This window comes from Lissotriton vulgaris, chromosome 3_1, assembly GCF_964263255.1.
Source record: "Lissotriton vulgaris chromosome 3_1, aLisVul1.2, whole genome shotgun sequence".
Lineage (NCBI taxonomy): Eukaryota > Metazoa > Chordata > Amphibia > Caudata > Salamandridae > Lissotriton > Lissotriton vulgaris.
In genome coordinates this window covers 281,104,624-281,126,877 of record NC_141689.1, presented here as the reverse complement: position 1 = coordinate 281,126,877, position 22,254 = coordinate 281,104,624, and the positions used below count along the sequence as shown (strand labels likewise).

The 22,254-nt window shown below is 40.7% G+C and overlaps 1 protein-coding gene across 1 annotated transcript in view; it reads left to right on the top strand.

The window, feature by feature from the left end:
* Positions 1 to 22,254, top strand: part of TXNL1 (thioredoxin like 1) — a 117,212-nt gene that overhangs the window by 36,205 nt on the left and 58,753 nt on the right. Inside the window, exons 3-5 of the mRNA XM_086960435.1 lie at positions 4,578 to 4,751; positions 14,131 to 14,253; positions 15,621 to 15,690. Coding sequence (XP_086816561.1) covers positions 4,578 to 4,751; positions 14,131 to 14,253; positions 15,621 to 15,690 — 367 coding nt within the window. The remainder of the gene's footprint in view (positions 1 to 4,577; positions 4,752 to 14,130; positions 14,254 to 15,620; positions 15,691 to 22,254) is intronic.

The following is a 22,254-nucleotide window of genomic DNA, read 5'->3' as shown; positions in this document are numbered from 1 at the left end:
CGTTCTTGAAGCTCAATGGCTCCAAGACGGAGCTTATGTTTTTTGGTGAATCAGCCCCAGCCAACATTGATCTCCTATGGCCTAGCTGTCTATGTACCCCATCCACCCCTCTCCCCCCCCCGATCCCTAAGAAACAGGTTAAAAGCTTGGGAGTCTGGATCGATACCAACCTTGACTTCAAATAACAGTCATGCAGAGTAGCAGGAAGCTGCTTCGGACTGCTCAGGAAATTCAGGAAAATACTTTCATTGCTTCCTTTTGGGGCAAAACGCATCCTGATGCAGGCAATCGTGCTCTCGCGGCTTGATTACGCGAACGTGGTATACTTGGGTGCTCCAACGACCACTATTAAGAGACTGCAGACTTACTGCTGAATGTTCCTAAACGATCTTCTGCCAAACCTGCTCTGGCCAAATTACATTGGCTCCCTGTCCAGCAGAGAGTGCAATTGAAGGCCCTCTGCATTATACACAAATCAGTTGGTGGAAATGGTCCCCCTCTGCTGAGGTCCTGAAACCAATGGTACACTCCTAACAGGAATCTGAGATCTAGTAGCAAGGGTCTCTTGTCTGTGCCTAGAATTAAGCATGCGAGGACTGGAGGTCGTATGTTCTCGTTTAATGGACCCAGATTGTGGAATACTATTCCACTTCATATACGGCGTGAGTCTGATCACCTCAAGTTTCGTAAACTTCTAAAAGCTTTTCTGTTCCAGCTGATTTGTGTTGTATTAAGGTGCCTAGCGCTGGGATGCCTCTGGGTAACTACGCGCTTTAAAAATGCTACTCAATAACAATAACAATAAAATCCCTGGTGGTCTTGCAGCTTCTGTCCCCCTTGGGCCAGATGGTCCCAAACATATACAGGCTATCTGCCCCTAAGGGTGGCAGAAATGGCCAAAACATTGATCCCCAAAAGAGAGTCCCAGGGGAAGGGGTGGGGGCGGTTGAAACACAGGAACAAATAATCACCCCAGTGGGAGTGGCCCTTGCTCAAGGGGTGGCTCCCAGACTGCACACAAATAAAATCCTTGGTGCCTTGTAGGGTTTGGGCCTAAAAACTGCCAAATCAGCACCACGGGGTGGGGGGGGGGGGAGGGGTTGAAACATGGACAAAAAAAGTATCACCCCTCACGGGGGCAACCGTTTCCCAAAGGGCAGCTCACAATAGACTTTTCCTGCAATCGTGGAGCAGGAATCCATTCGAAACCGGCACAGACGGAAAGGAAAAACTCTTTCCTTTCCCCTTGTCTGTTTTCCCAAAAAGACACCTCCAGCGTCCCCACCCCTCCCAAGAAAAGGACGTACCTCTATCACATCCTCTGTCTGGACGTGCTGGACACAAATGACATCATGGTTATCTGATAGCCGAGGGAGGGGTTGGCTTCCGCTGCCCTCTCCAGTGGGGGCATGTTAGAGACAGTCCACGGGGGAGCGCCAGCGATTCCCCCCGCGGGCCAGTTCCAGGACATAATGGTTACGTCTGTGGCACAGCTACTCCGCTTCAGACTAAGTAACCAATACTTCTTCAGCACTGAACTGCCACTCATTTGTAAATTTCAAATTTTTGTTCAGCTTGTTTTTTAGGTCTCGCTAACGAGACTCTATTGCTGCTGCTTTTTCTGTCCCGAAGGGAGACAGGTGGTGGCACGCGCGGACAGGAGATGTGCAATCCGTACGCATCTCCTGTCCGCACGTGCCACCTCCTGTCTCCCTTCAGCAGAGAAACCGGCGGCACAGCGTGCACCTTCACTCTCCCTCCCTCCTTGTCTAGGACTCACTCTAATAGAACACTGTCAGTCAGTTCCTAGTATAGAAATGGACAGTAAATGCCGATCCCTCCATTTCTACAGAGGCGCACGTGACCATGTGGTAATGTGTGCACGGAATACTCGCGTGCAGCTTCATGCTGTCACGCTCCGGTGCTAACATTTCTGTCGTCATTGAGGCTGACCTGATGACACCTCGCTGTATCGATCTCAAACTCTTCAACTGATGCCAGCTGCAGAAATGACGACAAACCCTGGTACTGATGTCAAACTGATGACAGACTACTGAATTAATGGTAAACTCCTGAACTGTTGACCACTTTCTGCACTGATGTCAAACCACGGAAGGAAGGAAGGACTGACCAGAAACTGGGCAAAGGGGATCGATGATAAACTGCTTAATTAATGGCAAAGCAACATACTAATAACACTGAAGAGACTTTAACCTGCTGTTGAGGACCTTATTCACTACTAACTAGTACAACTAGGCCTACCATTGCAGTGACAGGATATTCCTAGTTTCATTTTTCTATATAAGGAAAACTTTGTACAAACGTTTTTCAAGTCTGACAAGTAGATCAAAAATATTAGTGATTTAGCGCGCACTTGCATGGTTACTTTGCTTAAAGGGGAATTCTTGGAATTATTTACACATTATATGAACGACATTTTTTTTAGTTGGGGAGTACTAGGACATTCACAACAAGATAAAGGATTGAAAACACAAAAACCTGACATATTGTTTCAGAGGGTACGTTGAACCTAAATCAAGTAAGGAAAGCCCTGGACTGAAGACTGCCAGTGTGATATCCTATTTTCAGGCCCACTGAAATTATGGGTTGGTGGAGGACCAAATTATGTGGCAGAGCTGAAAGAATTATGCAGAGATGGCATCTATCGGGTACCATGGGTGAAACTCTGCCACCGCCTGCAGCGAGAAGGAAGGCTGGCAGTGGGCAATATAACAGCTGTCACATGGGATGCCTTTGCATTACACATGACAGATATGAAGGCTTTGAAATTATATTAAAAGGTACACTTGTTTTAAAACTTGAGATGGTTTTAGATCAGTGCTTAATTCAGCCGGTGGTTTCTGGGGCTCGACACAAACACTTAGTTGTCAACACCGGCACTTATGACAGTCTACCACATGGTGGGGCTGTTTGTGTAATTCAGAGATGAGCACACAACAGCTACTTATTATTTCACAATATACTAAAAATGGCTAATACCTGCTAACCAAGCAATTCTTATAAATTTGGGGGCCTTGAATAGTGCGCATGGTCACACTTGTAGGAGGGTGATGGTGAGTAGTTGTGTTAGTACTCCCTTTGACAGCGCTGACAGGGGTAATGGTTGGTGCAAGGCCACAACCTCATGGCCAATATTCTCCCAAGGTCCATTGTGAACCTCTTTTGGCATCATAAATGCCTTGCTGCAATTCAAATATTTATAGGTCCTCTTGCAAACCATATATCACAATTCTGAACTCCATGTTCCATCCATGTACCACCATCATTATATAGCCTTTTTTTAATTCATATTCATGTCTAAATGGGCAAAGTGAACCAACTCAACTCATTTTGCTGTTCAACACATTGGTAGGCACACACTTTCCACCACTCCTAACAATACTCTTGTCTATAGGCAGCCCTGGAGGTAACCCCTGCTCAACACTTGTCTAAGTCACCAATCTCTCACAAATTGCATAATCATCTTCAGCATCTTGTTCTACCGATACATCTCTCACCATTCATTCTCTATTACAGTGTTCCTGCTTCAAATCCAATGTTACCACGGGCCACTTTACCTCTCGTTCCTACCTCTCCTTCTCATCCATTACCTCTTCATCTTCATTGATCTGCACGAGTAATCATGACACAAAACTTGCTCTTTTATGTAACACTACAGCAATGTGCTTCTCATTAAAAGTGTGTGGTGGTTAATCATGTGCTTCATATTAAAAGTGTGTGGTGGCTAATCTCAACAAACTGCAAATGAATGACTTGTGATGAAATCTTTAAGTGAACTCTGATACTCCAATCTAAGCTTTAGAATGCTGTTCAGCCCACGTGTAGTCAAGCCTCTCTTTTTAGGTCTTGCCTGAGACAGTCCAAGCACGACATTTTGTTCACATACAAGCGTTTTACAGCCCACCCATTTTAAACATCGGTTGGCTTCAAAGTCACTCATTTTCTTGCTTCTTATAGGTCCATGTATACTGGTTTCACTAGCTCTTTGTGTGTTTGTCTCTTCTGTGGAGAATGGACTGAGTACTTCTTCCTGTCAACATCCATTGTCCTTCCAATGGTCTCATGCTACCGGGAGTACTTTTTTAACAAGCATTTGCAATGCAGTAGGTATCGCATTTACACGAGTTTGAGCTATTGACATTGCACATAACTATGCCTTTTATTTTTGTTTTCATTTTAAAACCTAAATAAAAGGCATTGTTGTTTACAATGCCAATAGCTTAAACTTGTGTAACTGTGAGACCTATTGCATTGTAAATGCTTGTCTTTCTTTGCATTTGCTATACCAGGTGTTACTTTACTGATTACATTTTATTACAAAGGTAGTTTACTGTTTTTTCTACTAGTCCCTTACTCTAACCTCTCCATATTCTTCTGCTTAGTTTATTCTAATGATGGTGCTGCTAAAGTGTCTGTATTGAAGCTACACGTTTGAATAATACTTAATGTTTTGATCATTTAATATAAGAGCTGTGTTTTGGATATTAATTATGAACTTAAGCAAACTAAGCATGTGTATTCACATTTATAAGCTAAAAAATCTGATTTTTCTTCAGGGTACTGCTGCTGCTAATAATATATCTGCAACGCCCACATTTCTATTCTTCCGAAACAAGGTGAAAATCGATCTTTACCAAGGAGCAGATGCTGCAGGGCTAGAAGAAAAAATTAAACAACACTTGGAAAATGATCCTGGAAACAACGAGGATTCTGACATTCCTAAAGGATATGTATGTATAAACTTTAAACTGCAAAAGTGACCCAAAATGTGTCATCAAATCTATTAAAAATAGAAAGTGTCAAGTTTGTGACAACCCTATTAAAAAATGTGCTGCTCTTACAAAATGCCTATTAATAGGCTCAAGCTTCAGTGTTACTATGTGTGGTAAAATTTGTTAAGAAAGGCAGGTCAAAACTTCTGATTCTTTTAGGACATGGTCATTTGCTGTGTTCTGGCGTCATTTTACGTGTTCTATAGAACTACATTAAATGTACAGATTGAACTGGAAACAGAGGCGGCGAGACGACAATCCCTATATATTTAATGTGAAAGTGCAGATGGAAGGAAGATAGGGCGATTCCTTGGGCCCCATCAAAAAATTCAGAAGAGTGTTTTAATCAATTAAAACCAAAGATTTGCACCCTAAATTTTTAGTTCGAGCCTGAACAGCGCATGCGCTGCTCTGCGATGCTTGCTGTTTTGTGGTAGGTACTTGACAATGGCATTTATTTATCTATTTGCATTTACAATTCCAATAGTTCAAACTCTAAAAAATGCAAGACTTAAGTGCATTGCAAATGCTTGTAGTGTGTTAAGAATGCTGATGCGGGCATCAGTAAAAGACTTCTTTATTAGCCACACAGCTCTTCACTTTCCAACTGTCTGTCCTACTCGTTCTCTTGTCACCATGGCAGCCGTAGTCATATCATGGAACTGTGAATGTCACAGTCCTAACAAGCAGTAACCAAGTTACATCGCATTCCCCTTTTTACACATAAAAGTAAATATTATTCTATACTGTAGAACTAGCAAGGAACTGAAAAACATAGGAGGAAGCAGAATCATAATAGTAACCACACCTAACTGCAAAGCAGCTTACGCTGATTGAAGAAAATGAATAGATCTGCTCGGACACATAAAATAAGAAAACAAGAAAATTCAAATAGAAATAAAATAGATACAGGTGCATGATATTTACATAATATATACATTGCATGGTGACCCAAATGCAACAAAACTGAAAAGTAATCCAAAACCAATTGTCAATCGTGCATAATTAGAGTGGCAACATGAAAGTTAAACATTGTAATTCAAATGTGTAGACCTGCGGCTGGGACGGTGACTACGGCGGGCATTGCCTTAGAACGATATATCCCCAACCTTCCCGCTAATGTCCCCTCCACTGTAACTTCTGCAACCACTCTCTTCAGATAAACCCTTAAAACCTCCCTTCACTAAACGTGACGTACTACACACGCTACCATCATCCACCACCACAACATTCCTTTTAAATTGAATTATGCGTCTCGGACCAAGGAAATTCGACCTTCCTTTGGGAGAACACCCTGGACTTTTAATGAAAACCACGTCCCCCATAAACCTACTCATGAGCACATGCCTTGTGTCTGTCATTAAAACACCTCTTGTAATTCTGCTGGTGAAGTCTGACAGACTGGGCTTCAATCTTATGTGCCTGTTTCCTGAATTCAAGCCAGGGAGGGTTCAGCTTGCTTCCCGCTAACCTGTCCTTCAAACACAAGAAAAGAGAAATTTTAGTGGCCAAATTGGGAGCATTACGGTATGCCCAGAGTTTCTAATGTAGCACCGCCTTCAAGGCGACACCCTTTTCAACTGCTGTCTGAGCACAGATCTCAATCAAATAACACATTCACACCACCAGCTCATGATCCTGAGCAGAATATAATGCAGTTCGGTAGTGTTTTATGGCAAGATCCTTCCGAAGCTTTCTCATTTCCAGGGATATAAATTGCACATCATTGTCAGTAATGATGGTTTTGGGCACACATTCGCAAGTAAAAAAGTATTGTAGGAACTCAGTCACATGTTTAGTGGTCATGGAGTTCACACAGCTTGTTGTAACCCCGTTCGAAGTGTAGTCTTCCACGACAAACACAAATCACAGAGAGGAAGGTAACCATTCAAACGGGCCCTCAATAACCAACCCTAGCTGGCTATCTGGAGATCGAGGAAGAGTCCTAACAAACCTGGATTTATCACTCGCTGCACATTGTATACAATCTTCAACCTGCCCGGTCAACTCCAGGCCACCAGTAGCATTCTCTCACTCTGGAATTGGTTAAATTCCTACCAATATGCCCTTTGTGAGCCAGGTTGATGATTTTCTCCCATAACCCTGACTACAATCATACACTCTCCCTGGTATAATTATTCAATGAGAATGCGTAACTCCTCTTTGACATTCCAGAAAGACCAGATTTTCTCCTGAGATCAGGCCAGCCCGTCACCACATAGTGCAAGTCTTTCTTCCTGACCATGTCTTTTTCAGCCTCCCATCTCCCATTCAGCTTTTTAATGGCGGTCTTCCTGAACCATCTAATCTTATGATCAATCATATCCAGCCCACAGTTTCTTTCCACAGGTAGTCTGGAGGGACAATCCGCCGCTATGTTTCTAGCTCCTCGCAAGTACTCTACATAATAATTGAACTCAATCAGATTTTCCACCCATCTCTTAATAAGGGGCATTGTAGTGTTAATATCCCTGTACCCCCACAACTGCACCGACGACTGTCCTCAGAACGAAGGGTATTCCCCACAGGAAGAATTTGAAATTATGTATTATTCCCCAGGCGCTAGCCAACACTTCCCTATCCACAAAGGATGGCATCTATCAGGTACCATGGGTGAATAATACAGCACCCAGACCGTTCACACTCGCATCAGTGGCAGGATAGGTCTTCTTGGAATTATCAAAATGTCCAAACATTGGCATTTTAGCTATGTTTCCCTGGACTACCATGAATGCTTCTAGACCATATTCCGACCAGAAAACATCAGCCCCCTTTTTGAGTAACCGCCTGATTGGCTGAATCACACTTTCAAAATTGGGAATAAACTTGGCATAATATTTGGCTAGCCCTGTGAGCAATCAGACTATCTTTAGAGTGGGAGCATTAACCGTGGATTTTACCAACTCTAACTTGGGACTTATTTCATTTCCTTAACTTGTGTGGCCGAAATAAGAGACCGAACTGGCTCCAAAACTTAAATTTTTCTCTTTAGGCCACTGTCTCCGATTCTTGTTAATATCTTCCCCAGTGCCTTATGACTCTGTGTAATTTGTGTAATTTCCATAGACCAAGATATTGTCCTGGAAGAACATCAGAGTCAATCCCCTTAAATACTGTTTTCAGCATCTCTCGGTTGACCTCCGCTGCTGCATATTTTCAAATGGCAGCCTTACATACCTGAAAGTTCCGAGCGGCATCAATAAAGATGTTAATGCTTTAGAGTCCTCATGTAGCAGCCCCTGATAGTATGCTGTAGATAGGTCCATTACACCAAATACACAAGCATTTTTGAGTTGGGACAAAGCCTCTGCTATATTAGGCAGAGGCTGGTAATTTACCCAGATGTTCTAATTCAGGTCCCTCATCTCCTGATTATATTTCGGTTGCCCTTGGGGGCCAAAACAAATGGGGTCAGCTTCTCTGAGGATTCAACTGCCTCTATCGCCCTGCTGCGCAACAACTTCTCAATTTCCACCTGGAGTGGTTTCAACATCAAATTAGGCATCCATCTCATTTTATGTACATCAGACTATGCATGTTGTGTTAGACTAATCCTATGTTGAAAGTCTATAAGAAGACCAAACTCGTCCCTGAACACACACTGAAACACCTAAATCACTAGTGAAGTACACTCCTCCCTGGCAAATAAAAGGACTTGATCTTTAGAATTTTCATTTAATATGATCCCAAGATCTCTTTGGTGCCCCCAGCCCTAAAGATCATCTCCAAGCTTGGCCACATAAACCTTCTCCAGCCTCTCTCTCCCCTTCACATTGATATTCATAAGTGAGTATCCGATCAAATTTATGGTTGTTCTCCCATACTGTCAGAAGGCAACCATTTTACACCAGAAGGCAACCATTTGACACCATATTTCCCATAGAGTCTCTCCCAATTCTTGTCTCTAGTGAGAGTAAACGAGATCCAGAATCAGCAAGCAATATCAAGTCCTTCCCACCAATGGCCCTGACGCAATCTGGCATTTGACTTACCAACCATTAATTTCACCTTCCTTATTATTCACACCATCATTAGGGAGAGACTCTTGCATAACAATCTTCTGTTTTTCCTCCTCCCTTCAAATATACTCTAAGCATTTAAGCTTAGCGTCTCTTCCTTGGACCGATCTTTTAGATCCAGGAATTTTATGGGTGTTTCCTTTAATATCATAATGTTTCTTATGATCCTCATCGGTCAAGCATTGCAGGAAGTGCTCCTCATCCCCTTAACCCAGCCAGAGTTGTGTTCCAGACCTTCCACTAGGTCTATCGCCTCCTTCAAGGTGGCGGGGTTTGTGATGAAAAGTTTCTCTTGAACCCTTGTGTTATTGGTGCAGCGTACAAGTTGATCCCTGATGAGGGAATCAGTTAAGTCATCAGCCAACTTTATTTCGAGTAAACGAGCAATGAAAGTGCCCAATATTATAAATACATAATAACATAATAGATACGAACACAGGGGAAGGTTGTGGTGTAAGATGAATTTGTATGCCGGAAATGGAATGGTAGTCGTTCGCGATAGATCGAAAGAGAATAATTCCGGCCTTGTTCCGCCTTCCGAAAGGGTTATTGAACTGGCTATTAAGGGCATGCGCTCCTCAGGAGCTATGGGCCCGGACGAGTTACCTATTTCTGTTTTAAAACAAAATAGTGTTCTCTGGAGTAAGATTCTCTTCCCTGTGTTTAAGTTTTGTTTTTTGCACAAAATAATTCTTCCCTCCTGGAAGGGTAGCATACTGGTCCCCCTGTTTAAGAAGGGAGACAGAAATGCCCCTCAAAACTACTGTCAAATTGCCCTTTTGGATGCTTTCGGCAAAGTTTTTGCTAAATGCCTTTTACAGTTAATTAATGATTGGGTAGTGGAGAATAATATATTGCCCATTGAGCAGACCGGGTTCGGCAAAGGCATGGCACCATGGACAATTTGACCGCCTTGCAAGTTTTATCAGAAATACATCAGGATCCGCGGAGGGAGAATTTATGCTGCATTTATAGATTTCTCCACAGCGTTTGACAAAGTTGATCGTCCTCTGCTGTGGAGAAAACTATCGGACCTTGATATGCCAGTTGAGCTCTTGGACTTGGTCCGGGAGCTTCATTCTGATACATGGTGTAGAGTGCTTTTGGGAGGGGAAAGAGGCCTCTCTCAAGCTATCCCGTCTGCCAATGGGTTGAAACAAGGCAGCCTGTTGGCCCCATTACTGTTTTCCTTATATCTCTCAGATCTTCCCCAGATTTTATCGTCAAGTGATGGTATTGCCCCAGTACGGGGGGGGCAAACCGATTGTATGTCTGTTATATGCAGATGATATATTAATTTTGGATTTGACCCCTAGTGGTTTGAATAATCGCTTGCAAGCACTCCACGGATTTGCAAACACATCACTTGAGGATAAATGTATCCAAGAGTAAAGTTATGTGTATTGTAGGAAGGAAAAAGCCAAAATATGGGAGTTTCTCCTGGAAACATAGGGGGTCATGGGTTAGAAGTGGTTCAATCGTATGTTTTCCTGGGGAAAATAATTTCCAGTACATTAAGTGACAAGGCCCATATAGCTAATAACATTCGGAAGGCAATGGCTCATGGGAAGGGTCTAAACACCCTCTATAGATCTACTGGCCAGAGACATTTTGCTTATTTGTTGGAGGTCTTTAGAGCTAAAGTCCCGGCCTCCCTACTATATGGTATAGAATTACTTAAAGTGGGAAAATGGGGTTTTCTGAACACCACCGAAGGGAACATTTTACGGAATTTGTGCACGGTTAATACCGCTTGTAATATAGCGGCTTTTAGGCTGGAATTTGGCCTACGAAGTGCTTGGGTCCAGGGCCTTGCTGGGGTAGTACGGTGGGTCTCCAGTTTGGCAAAGGGTGAACCAGGCACTTTAAGATATTTGATCTGAAAAGAACTTCTTGGAACCCTAAAAGAGTACTCCCTAATTATAGAGAATTTTAGATTAGCAGTTGATCTCTTGAAATTAAATGAATCAACTCTTTTTTCTCTATCTGCATACCAGTTAAAATCGACCTTGAAACTGGCTTCATGGAAACTAAGCTTTGTAATGGATAGGGATGCTCTCATTGTAAAGAGAGGTCCCCTACCAGTCACTAATTCTTATCAGATTAGGATTATTCAACCTTATGTTTCCTGGAATCTTTCCCATGGGGTACATCGTTTTTTGTTCCTGCTAAGGCAGGACCTACTTCCTTTAAATAATCTATTGTCAAGATGGTATGGCTCATCGGTAATGTGCAATTTTTGTAATAACTCAAAACAGGATGTTAAGCATGTATTATTTGTTTGTCCGGCTTTAAAACAACACCGTCTTAAATGGTTTAGACCTATTTGTTTAAGACTAAGTATCTTGTCTGCCCCTGCTTTATTAGATGCTATTTGTAACCCGCCCAATGAGAGGTTTTGTTGTAAAATTTTTTACTTTTTAAAAAGTTTTTTAGGTATATATTAGTCTTCTTTTCTGCTTCTCCCTTGTCTTATGTTAAATTAGCTATAATTGTATAAATTTCATTGTTTGGTGATTTTATGTGGATTTCTGTTATGAGTTCCAAAACATAAATAAATAAAAAACTTGAGATACGAACACAGGTCATAACAGTGTAAGTATATAACATAATTAGTCGACATACATCGATTGCCAGAATGCTAACACAAAACTAATGCGAAAAACATCTGTAAAAAGTTCTTGAAAGTGGGCGCACTAAAGGTCCATTATGTCACACGTGTTTTCTATATTATTTTCTAGTATGGCCAGCTAGGGAATACTCGCTGAACTAGGTGTAGTTAGAAATGCGCACTGCAATGATGGAAAGAAATACAATTTTCATGCAATAAAACATAAATGGATGTCATTATACTGAACCCAGCTGTTCTTATCCTAATATAATCATGAGACTTGTATTCGATTTTTGCAATAAAATCATTTAAGTAAATAAAAGAATCCATCAAGATAAAAAAAAAAAAGTACATGAATAGATTTATACGGCCTACAAATCACTGGTCGTGTCCCCTATCGTACAGCTTTATGAACCCCCATAAGAAACATTGATAGGTTATAAGTTATAACATATTAACTGAATTTTAAAGTTTTAGAAAAAAAGCTGGCTTGACCTGATCAAAGGAATCAATTAAAAAGAGGTTTTAAAAATTTGTGACAGAGCTGTGCAAACATAGGACATATCACGATGTGCAAATTATCACATTAAAAAGACTAATTACAGGAACAATATGGAGGATATTGAAATATATATTCGAAAGTGTTAACAGCTTGTATGGCTCCAGTCATTCAAAAGGTGATCTCAAATCGACAGCATGGATTCATTCCAGGGCGTGGGGCGATTGACAATATATATGGAGGGTTATAACACTCCTGGATGACTGATTGGTATCCAAGGACCCCATGGCTTTAATCTTATTGGATGCAGAAAAAGCCTTTGACAGGGTCTCGTGGCACTTTTTATGGAAGGTCCTGTCAAGGGTTGGAGTCTAATGTCGGCTATTGCAGGCTATCTAAATGCTTTATTATCATCCAGCAGGCAGGGTTCTTGTTAATGGCGCTCTTTCAGATCCATTTGTAATAACCAGGGGGACCCTTGATGTTTTGTGGTATACCCCTTCCTATGTCTATTAGAAAAAAATCCTGCCATTAGATCCATCATGACACATGGCTGGAAGACAATTGTTGGCATATGCTGACAACATTGCCCTTGTTACCCATGAACCAACTATCGCTCTACAAGAGAAAGAAGGATACAAATTTGTGACGTTTTCTGGGTATACACTTAATCGTGGTAAAACCGAAGTAGCGGTCAGTGGGATTACAGGGATAGATGACTCTAGGATGGTCAAGAATTCGACGTATTTAGGGGTTAATATTTCTGCAAACATGGAGGAGATAGTAAAAGACAATATAGAACCTCTTTAGGTTTAAACTAAACCGGATTTACTGAAGCTTAACAATTTACATTTGTCTATTATTGGCAAATACAATATAGTTAAAATGCTATTCTTTCCTAAGACATATCAATGAAGGTTTTAAGCTGCTGCTTTATTGGGATGTCGGTATTTCAATTATGCATTGCCTCTGCTTGGCTGGATCCCAAGCCTCGGGATTGCAGCAATGACTCTCCCGATTTCTGGCTACATACAACCTAGAAAAAGCTGTTTATGCAAAAAGAGGGATTCAAGTGCAAATGAAAGGTATTTTAATTTGGGGCACCACTATCGGAATGGGTAGATGGAAAACGATAGATTAGGACAACATATTGCAATGTATTTGTGTTGTAATGAAGACATGTATATGAAATATCTGATTTATGTTCTATTTCTTTTGGTTTAGCTGTGTACAAACTTATCAAACTCATGGCTTTTATCAGCCCCTGGGTGTGTGGGGTGGGGTGAATAATTGGAAAAAGACACAATCAACATGATAATGAGTTCATAAAACGTATTTATATGTAAGTAACATTGTGCAAGAGAGAAGAAAAAAAGGAAGTCCAGTTTTCTCAGTTTCTGTATTATGAGATCAAATACTCTGTGTTGTGGAGAGATCTTCAGTTCCTCAACGTTGTTGTGTTCTTTCCAGTAGAGTAGGTTTGCTTGTAGGCTTATTTATGGTTAATTAAGTCACATTTAGCTTAAACATAAAATTCTCTCCTAAAGGAAAAATAGGATATTCCATCCATTCTCCACCGTTGCTGAGATCTAGATCTTTTGAGACTAAAGATCAAAGCAATGTAAATATGCTTATAGGCAACATATAAGCAGCGAGGGTCCTACCTATTCTCCATTATGCTGGTTTACTACTGTGTTTTAGGTATCTAGATGCCCTGTCGGTGGTACACAATATATCAACTTTTTCCTGGTAGACTTGGATCTTCAAGTTGGATCATGCATAAAGTGTTGTGATTCCATAAGGGCAATGTTGAATTAGTAGACAGTGTGGCATCTTTATACCATAGGCAGACCATCCCTTGGTCCATATGCACTTTTTGTGTTTTATCTTACTGCATGTTATATTTGTAAATCCTTGTTTAGCGCTATAAAGCTGCCTTTCCTGTGATGGTGGCTATTGTATCTTAGTAGTTGAGGAGATCTTCAGGATGGAGATACATGAGTGATGACATAATTTGGAATGCAAGAGGGAGAGTGCTGTACTGTTCCTATGTAGATACATAATTTACCAGGAAAGAAACTATCTGCATCTGACTATACTATTTAACATCTAGTTGTTCAGGCATATTACTAGAATAGTTTAGTTATGTACAGCGATGACCACTATTGTTTGTTTTTTAACCTTTGCATTTTTATTATTTGAATTTAGATGGATTTAATGCCATTTTTAAGCAAAGCTGGTTGTGAATGCCTTAATGAAAGTGACGACCATGGATTTGACAATTGTTTATGTAAAGACCAAACATACCTGGAATCAGATTGTGATGAGCAGGTGAGAAGTTTCTAAAATGTTTTTGATCTCTCTGCTAGAGATTTTTATTGCTGGCCAGTCTAAGAGCTGCATCGTTAACAATATATTTTATATTTTTGACTGTCGGAAATGGGATCGAAGATTAGCTTTCAAGAGCAGACAGGTCCTTTCTGTGGTTGTGAACAGAAACCAGAGATACACTTTTGATGTGTGTTGAATTTTCTTTTTAATCTTTAACTGATTCCAAGGCCTGAGCCAAGTAAAGACTTCCTACATGCCTGGTTGAGTCTGAAAATAACCACTAACTGTAGATCATCTGCATACATTCATGTTTATCTGCTAGTCCAACATCAAAACTGTTGACTAAGAAATAGAAAAAAACCATGCAGCACTGAATGCAAGGGTTGTAAAAAAAGATGGGCCAGAAATTAGTAGGTTTCTCTGCCTTTAACATTGGTTTCTTGAGTAACAGGTGTAATATTGCTTTCTTGAGGTCTCTAGGGACTTCTACTTCGTGATGTATAGGGCAGCTAGCTTTCTTGTGTCTTTTATCAAATGAGTGAGACAGATGTCCAGAAGCAAGCCAGAGAGCTTACTGTGTTTCATCAATAATCTCTCTTCTTCAGCATAGGAGAGATCAGGGAGAATCCAGAGAGGCTGTTAAAGGGGTTGACTCACCCCAGTCTTCCCCTAATTACTCTTCCAAATTTGCAGAAAACTCATCTCTAACCTCTGTCACTTCCTCAGAAAAACAAATTGGCTAAATTGTTAACCTGACCTCATGAAAGGGAAAAGCTATACCATCTAATGAGATTAGACCTGGACCAAAGGCCTTTCTCCATCTGTGCCCCAGCCATAAGTAATTGTTGAAGAATACAAATCCATAGAAATGCAAAATGAGACTATTTCTTAGCCCTGCAAATTGTGTATTTAAATTGATTTTTAAAAGTATGTCAAAGGTAATATAGGCCTACTTTTGGGGAAAGGAGGGCTCCTGCTGTGTGTGTGTGTGTAGTGTGTTGAATATATCTGATAGCATACGACTTGCACACCTCACGGAGACAATAAATGTAACCTACTGAGCCTACAGATAAAGCACTACAATAACATCTGTTCCCAATGGCAGACTTTCTTTCCGTTAAGAATTTCCATTTTATATAACATTTTATTACATTCAAAATGTTTAATTTCATCTCAGGTGCTTGTATGTACTGTCATATTGGGTTTTTATTTTAGTTCTGTCAGTGACTGATAATACTCTCAATATATATAGCTATGAAGCTGCTCAAAACTGCTGTAACACTTTTTGTTTGCTAAACTTCAATTAATGCTTTGAATTATAGAAAGATCTACCAATTTAATTAAACAGCCATTTACTCTATCCACAGCTCCTCATGACCTTAGCTTTTAATCAGCCTGTTAAACTGTATTCTATGAAACTTCATGGACCGGATAATGGTAAGTAAAATGTGTTTTATTGTGGGCCATTTTATTTGATTAAATGTAGTGAATACCACTACGGTCTGCCATATAGACATTGTACATTTGTGGTGTATCTTTGAGTTTTAAACAGGATTAAGTCCGAAATGTTTTAGTAATCTCCCTTTAATTATTCAACTGTAGACTCCAGGTTCTTGGCCTGTGAATGAAAGTTGGCCTCCTTGACTTGCCGGGTAGACGAGCTGTGAAGGCCTTGCTTAGGGGAAGTGGTGTAGTGTACAGGTCAATGCAGGTATCAGTTACAGTAAAGATGTCCAATGACCAGTCAAAGTAGAGTACACAATATTTAATATGATCATAAAATATACTAATATATCTACATTTTAGTTGAGGATATGAATTGTAGAAGGTACACAGTCCACACAAACTTTAAAGTAATACAATACAGTGGCAATATCAGGGTGGGCTGTTGGCTGATTATACTGTGTATTGTTTGCAGTCATGAAATGATCTTGGGCAGGACCAGAACACCTCAGTTACAAAAATGTTGTACAGCTTCAACAGTGTTTGCACACATGCAGTTGTTTTTGCTATTCCCAGCACTGTAAAGTGGTAGCTCAAATCATTTATGTAAAACTGAGAAACTGAGGCGGCTATTAATTCTGTGAAAGAGGAAACTGAGGCGGCTATTAATTCTGTGAGAAATGGTAAAGCACCTGGCTTAGATAAAATCCCGGGGGACCTCTACAAGCATGATCTAAAGGTCTGGGCACCTTACATTAATCACCTGTGTAACACGTTGTCTTGTAGTGTAGATTTCCCTGAAAGCTGGAGAGGAGCCGAAATTGTTTTAATTTTTAAAAAGTGTGACCGGTCGGAACCTTCAAACTACAGACCAATTAGCCTAATGGATATCCAATCTATTCTAGGCACATTTTAACTCGTGTTAACTTGTGGTTGGAAGACCATTCGGTTCTCACAAAGTTCCAAGCTGGGTTTAGGAACAAAGTGAGCACCATTGACCAAGTTTTTAGACTTTGCTGCCTTTATTTGAAATATGTCCAGATTAAAAAGGGACATTTATATGTCGCCTTTGTTGATCTCAGGGCAGCCTTCGATCTAGTGCCACAAGATCTTTTATGGATGTCTCTCCATAAGGTAGGACTTCCCGATTGTCTGTTGACTCAGATTATTGGATTACATGCTAATAATTTCGCTAAAGTAAGATGGGGCCCAAATGGGGAATTGACTCAGAATATACCCATTGAGCGTGGGGTCCGCCAAGGCTGTGTTTTGGCCCCCACCTTATTTTCCATTTATGTGAATGATATTCCTGCTCATTTGGAGGGTTGTAAAAACGACTCTCCAAAACTAAATGGGGAAAGGGTATCCGCGTTACTATTCGCGGATGATACCATTTTAATTTCCCAAACCAAGAAAGGCTTACAGACATTACTGCATTCATTTAGCGAATATTGTAATAAGAAAGGCTTGGAAATTAACACAAAAAAACCGAAATGCATGGCATTAAACCCAATCAAACCAGACAAAGGACACTTATCAATAAATGGCCAAAGACTAGAATCTGTTCAAAACTTTTCCTATTTGGGAGTCACAATCGACTCTAATCTCACGTGGAGACCCCAAATTGAGAAAAGTAAGCTAATATTCACCCAGAACACCATACCCATTTTGAAGAAGCAGGGTGCAAGCACCTGTAAAGCTGTTTCTCCAGCACTAGAACTGTTTAAATTCAATCAGCTGCACTTTATGGTGCTGAGATCTGGGGGCCAATGTCAAAGGAAGTGTTTTTGATATCTGAAAACAAATTTATGAGAAGTCTCGTAAGGGTTCCAAAAGGCACCTCCCCTAGTTCCATTACAGTTGGATTTAAATGTCAGAAGAACTGACCACTACACCATTATCCGACCATTAATGCTATGGGTAAGACTTTGGCTAACACCAGAACTGCTTGACTACAAAAATGGAATAAAAGAGATAATGGGTATGGATGGATCGGACTCAAATGTGTGGCTAAAACATGTTAAGCTGTGGTTAATCAGAATAGGTTTATCACAATTTTGGGAGAATCCTGAAAGTTTGCCCCATAATTTAAAAAAAAAATGGTGAAAATGGCCTTTTGGAACTTTATAATTAACCAAATGACCAATGGAAATAGTGGTGGGACACTAGTAAATAACTTTCTCAGGTTCAAGGATGAACCATTTTTTGAGAATTTTTTTAGATGAAATTGAGCCCTTGCTAGCAAACCTTTTTTTTTTTTTTTTAAATTCAGATATGGTAATCTTGTGACCAATTCTACCTTGGCACGTTGGTCTAGAAGGGGTAATGTTGATGAGGACCATACAACTAGTGAAATATGTTCTATGTGTGAGGGCAATCACAAGGATGATGACCAGCATATCCTATTCTTCTGTCCAGCATATGTGTTGGCCAGAAGGAAGTGGATGAAACCTCTGTGTAACCTGTTGGGAATAAGGTCATGCACGACGGCACTGAGAATGATCAAATCTGATACAACGCGAGTCAACGCAATCACTTGTTCGCTCGTTTTAGCTGCTTTATGGTGTAATTGTGTGTTTTAAAACTGTATATTTTTCAGCTCCGTTCCTCACTGCTTTTAAAGCTAGAGATGTACTACCTTTCACATTTGTATCTTTATTAATCCATATCAATTGTCCTAACCAGGGGATTTATTGTTTTTATTTTATGAATTGTATATGATGTAAATCTTTTATGGCAAAGTTTGCTGAAATAAAGATCAATTGAATATTGAATTGAAGATACTTTGTAACAAGTTTGCAAATGTTTGCTTACTGCTCATTTTTGGTGCTCATAAAGCGAGACTATTGACACCAAAGTGTACCCTTTAGCCTGCAAAGAATAGGGGAAGTGTCTTTGAGTTGGAAAGCAGAAAGTACATTACTGGGTCATGTGAGGTTAACCTACCTACTTCGTTTTAGGGGTATTAACAGTGATCTAAATGACAATTTATCACTATCCGTATGTCCCACATGCTCTAGTCAATCATTGATGGGAAAGTCATCCTTTAAGATAAATGGGCATGCTACAGTCTTACCCACAACAACCGGTGCAAGCACCAGACATAAAAGCCTTGCTTCAACACAGATCTGGAGCAAACAACTGCTTGCTCACCTGGTTGCCAGACTAACACAAAAGCAGCCGAGTCATTTCATAAGGCTTTATTCGGAACAAAGAGCAAGTCCATAAAAGCACAGCATAAAAAAGATTACAATATAAAACAACAGCCATAAAGAGAAAAGGATACAACAGTTAACGGTTAAAAAAGCATACTTTTCCTAGCATTGATTGATTTGAGAATGAAAGTAGTCGTATAAAAACAAACATCGGGATGATGTAAATTAAAAAGCAGGCTCATGGAGTCTCGTATTGTCCTTACACCAAACTTTACAAACAAGGGCTTCAGATAAGCAATCCGCAGATATTTGTACAGCTGGCAAAGCAAAAGAAAGTGCACAGTGCTTTGTGGGGTAGTATTATCACACGAACAAGGGCCAACAGGGTGTAAATGCAGAGAGGGGAAGGTCACAAGGTGGTGGACTACTCCAGTTCTCAGTCTAGCCAACACAAACCGATGTGATTTCCAGGTCACTTGTGATAAATACGGTTGAAAACCCACAAATTCATTTAAATCATGATAAAGAACACAGGAAGAAAGTTCAGCACTGTTTTGATGTTGCCTTATAGAATGCTGTTGTAAAAAGCAGCCCTTAAGTTCAGTTTTAGATAGCTCGTTAGCCCCGCATCGGTCCACAATGATATTGATATTAAAGATCTCACGGAAATTGTCCACAATATACTTTAACCATGGAATCTTTTCATAGTGATCCAAAGAAAGGCAATCCGAGATAATGGCTCTACACAATGAGGTCTCTTCTTTTATCCAAATAGAGCGCCATAGCAACAGTGGTCTGAGGAGGATCAAGTCGGCAAGATGATAAATACCCAATTCGTTATGCACTAAAACATTTGAGACAGAGCTTGGCAGGCACAGAAGTCTCTTCAAGAAGACATTCTCCTTGACCTAAAGAGACCCTGCCGTGGCATGGCCCCAGATGCCCGCTCCATACAGGGCAATCGAGACACAACGAGACTGGAAAAATTTTAACATGTCGTAGACCCGCCTGTCTCCCAGTTTTGTAGCCATAGTGAATATTCCATGAGAACTCGCTATCTTAGCCCGGACATTATGCTCATTGGCACAATTATTATTACTAGAGAAGGTGACCCCCAAGTAGGAAAAATTATCAACAGCTTGGACCTTTTGACCCTCTATAAAGAATGAGAAGTGCTTCTTTCTATTCTTTTGCCCGCATTCCATAACATAGGTTTTGGATTTATTTAACACTAATTTTCTACTTTTAATAAATTGCGAAAAGCCATCCATCAGCCTTTGAAGGCCGATTGAGGTGCGTGAGATTAGAACCGCTTCGTCCGCGTAAAGTAACACGTGGACGCTGTCTTCGTTTATTTTGGGAGTATCCACTGCCAAGGATTTGAGAAAAGAATCGATCTCATTGATGAAAAGGGTAAAGAGCAGTGGAGCCAACACACATCCCTGTCTAATTCCCCGCCCGATTTTAAACTTATTGGTGCATTCCCGTTAAGACCATAACGGATGCAAGCACGTAATTTGGCATAAAGACGTGCTAGGAAGTGCACAATACCCTCGGGTGCCCCAATTTCAATAAGCTTTGCCCAGAGAATGCCATGGTCCACCAGGTCAAAGGCACTACTCAGATCCGCAAAGCAGAGATAAATAGTGCCAGTCTTTGCCTGAGTATATTTACCGATGAGCAGGTCCAAATTTAGACACTGCTCAATCGTGCCACGGCCCTTTCTGAACCCAGACTGGCTCTCTACTAAAATGCCATTATCCTCCACCCATTCTTCTAACCTTACTAAGAGCACTCTACTCATTACTTTTACGGAAGAGTCCAACAAGGAGATTGGACAATAATTCTTGACGTCCCCTCTGTTTCCTTTCTTAAAGATTGGAATTAAGATTGACTCTTCCCAGGTAGGGGGCACCTCGTTACAGACTGCTGCGTTGAAAATATTAGTTAACAAAGGCCCCCAAACTTCGGGGACCAGTTTATATATATATATATATATCAATTGGTACCCTTCTGGTCCCTGTGCTTTTCCTCCTTTACTGGCCCTTATGCTATTTAAGACTTCTTGGACAGTGATATTAAGTGGTGTATGTGGCCACGTATCCCCTAAATCCCTTGATACACTATCCAAGTCAAAAAATTTTGAAAAATGAAAGATCCACTCATCCCTCAAAACATTGGAAGTTAATTCGGGGATCTTATCATCTTTGAGGAATGGGGAATTAACAGTTTTCCAAAACAGGGTACAATTATTCAGTTCGGCAGCCAGAGTCAAATTATCCCATGCTTCCTGTTGGAGTTCCAGTTTCCTACGTTTTACGGTTTCTTTATATCTAACTCTAAGGTCCAGAACCAGGCACTTATCCCTAGGCTTTGCTGATAAGGCTGACTTTAATTCCTTTAGGGCCAAGGTACAAGCTGGGTTAAACCACCCCCGCAGGCGTTCTTCCTTATGCTTAGATGTGATGGTAAGCTTGGAGTTGATGACTGCGTTAATACCAGGAAAAAGCTCGATAGAGCTAGTGGTGCCTTGATCATCTTCTAAAATCCGTGTAATTCGAGCCAGACAACTAGAAATGATTGAATCGGACATGCTTTCCGCCCTATCCCCCTTCCACCTAAGTCTAATGCCGTTGGGACGCACAGCCTCGATGTTATTGATAGTACACTCCGTAGTAAGGGTCCCTTTGTTCTCCCATAACAATGCCTCTACTGTCAGGCAATTGTGGTCACTAAGTTGGATATCTGTAACTTTTGGTGCCATAATCCAGGCCTCAAGGCTCGACGAGATACAGATAAAATCAATAACAGAATTAGCTCCCCGACCTGTGAAAGTGGGGTAGTTTCCCTCCTGTTCATTTTTCTCGTTTACCATAATATACATATTATGTGAATCCAGGAGACTATTTAGAGCTTCTCCATAATTATTGTGTTGAAAGTGGGGGGCTCCATCCCCATGACAGTCCACCGCCCCACATACATTAACATTAGAAAGTGGGCAAGTAGTGGTATTGAAGTCCCCTGCCATAAACAGATCAAAGACTACGTTGGAATCCTTTATGATAACATCCAATGCACTTGAAAGTGCTCTAACCACATGATCCCTGGTGCCGTCAAAAACATTATTATAGAAATTAATTAATAGAATATTCCTACCTCCTGTTTTGTGCAACCATAGAATCTGGGAATGCTCCCAGACTTGTACATATTTTTTAACTAGCAGAGGGGTTTGGACAGAAATCAAGATCAAAAGGCCCCCTTTGGCTCTACCTGATAAAGAACCAGTAGCAGGTAACTGGTAGGAGACAAAACCATTATATCCTTTAAAGTCCCTACACCAAGTTTCCTGGAAAAAAATAATGTCAAAGAGGGCTAAAAATTCTGTCCATCCCAGGCAATCTGA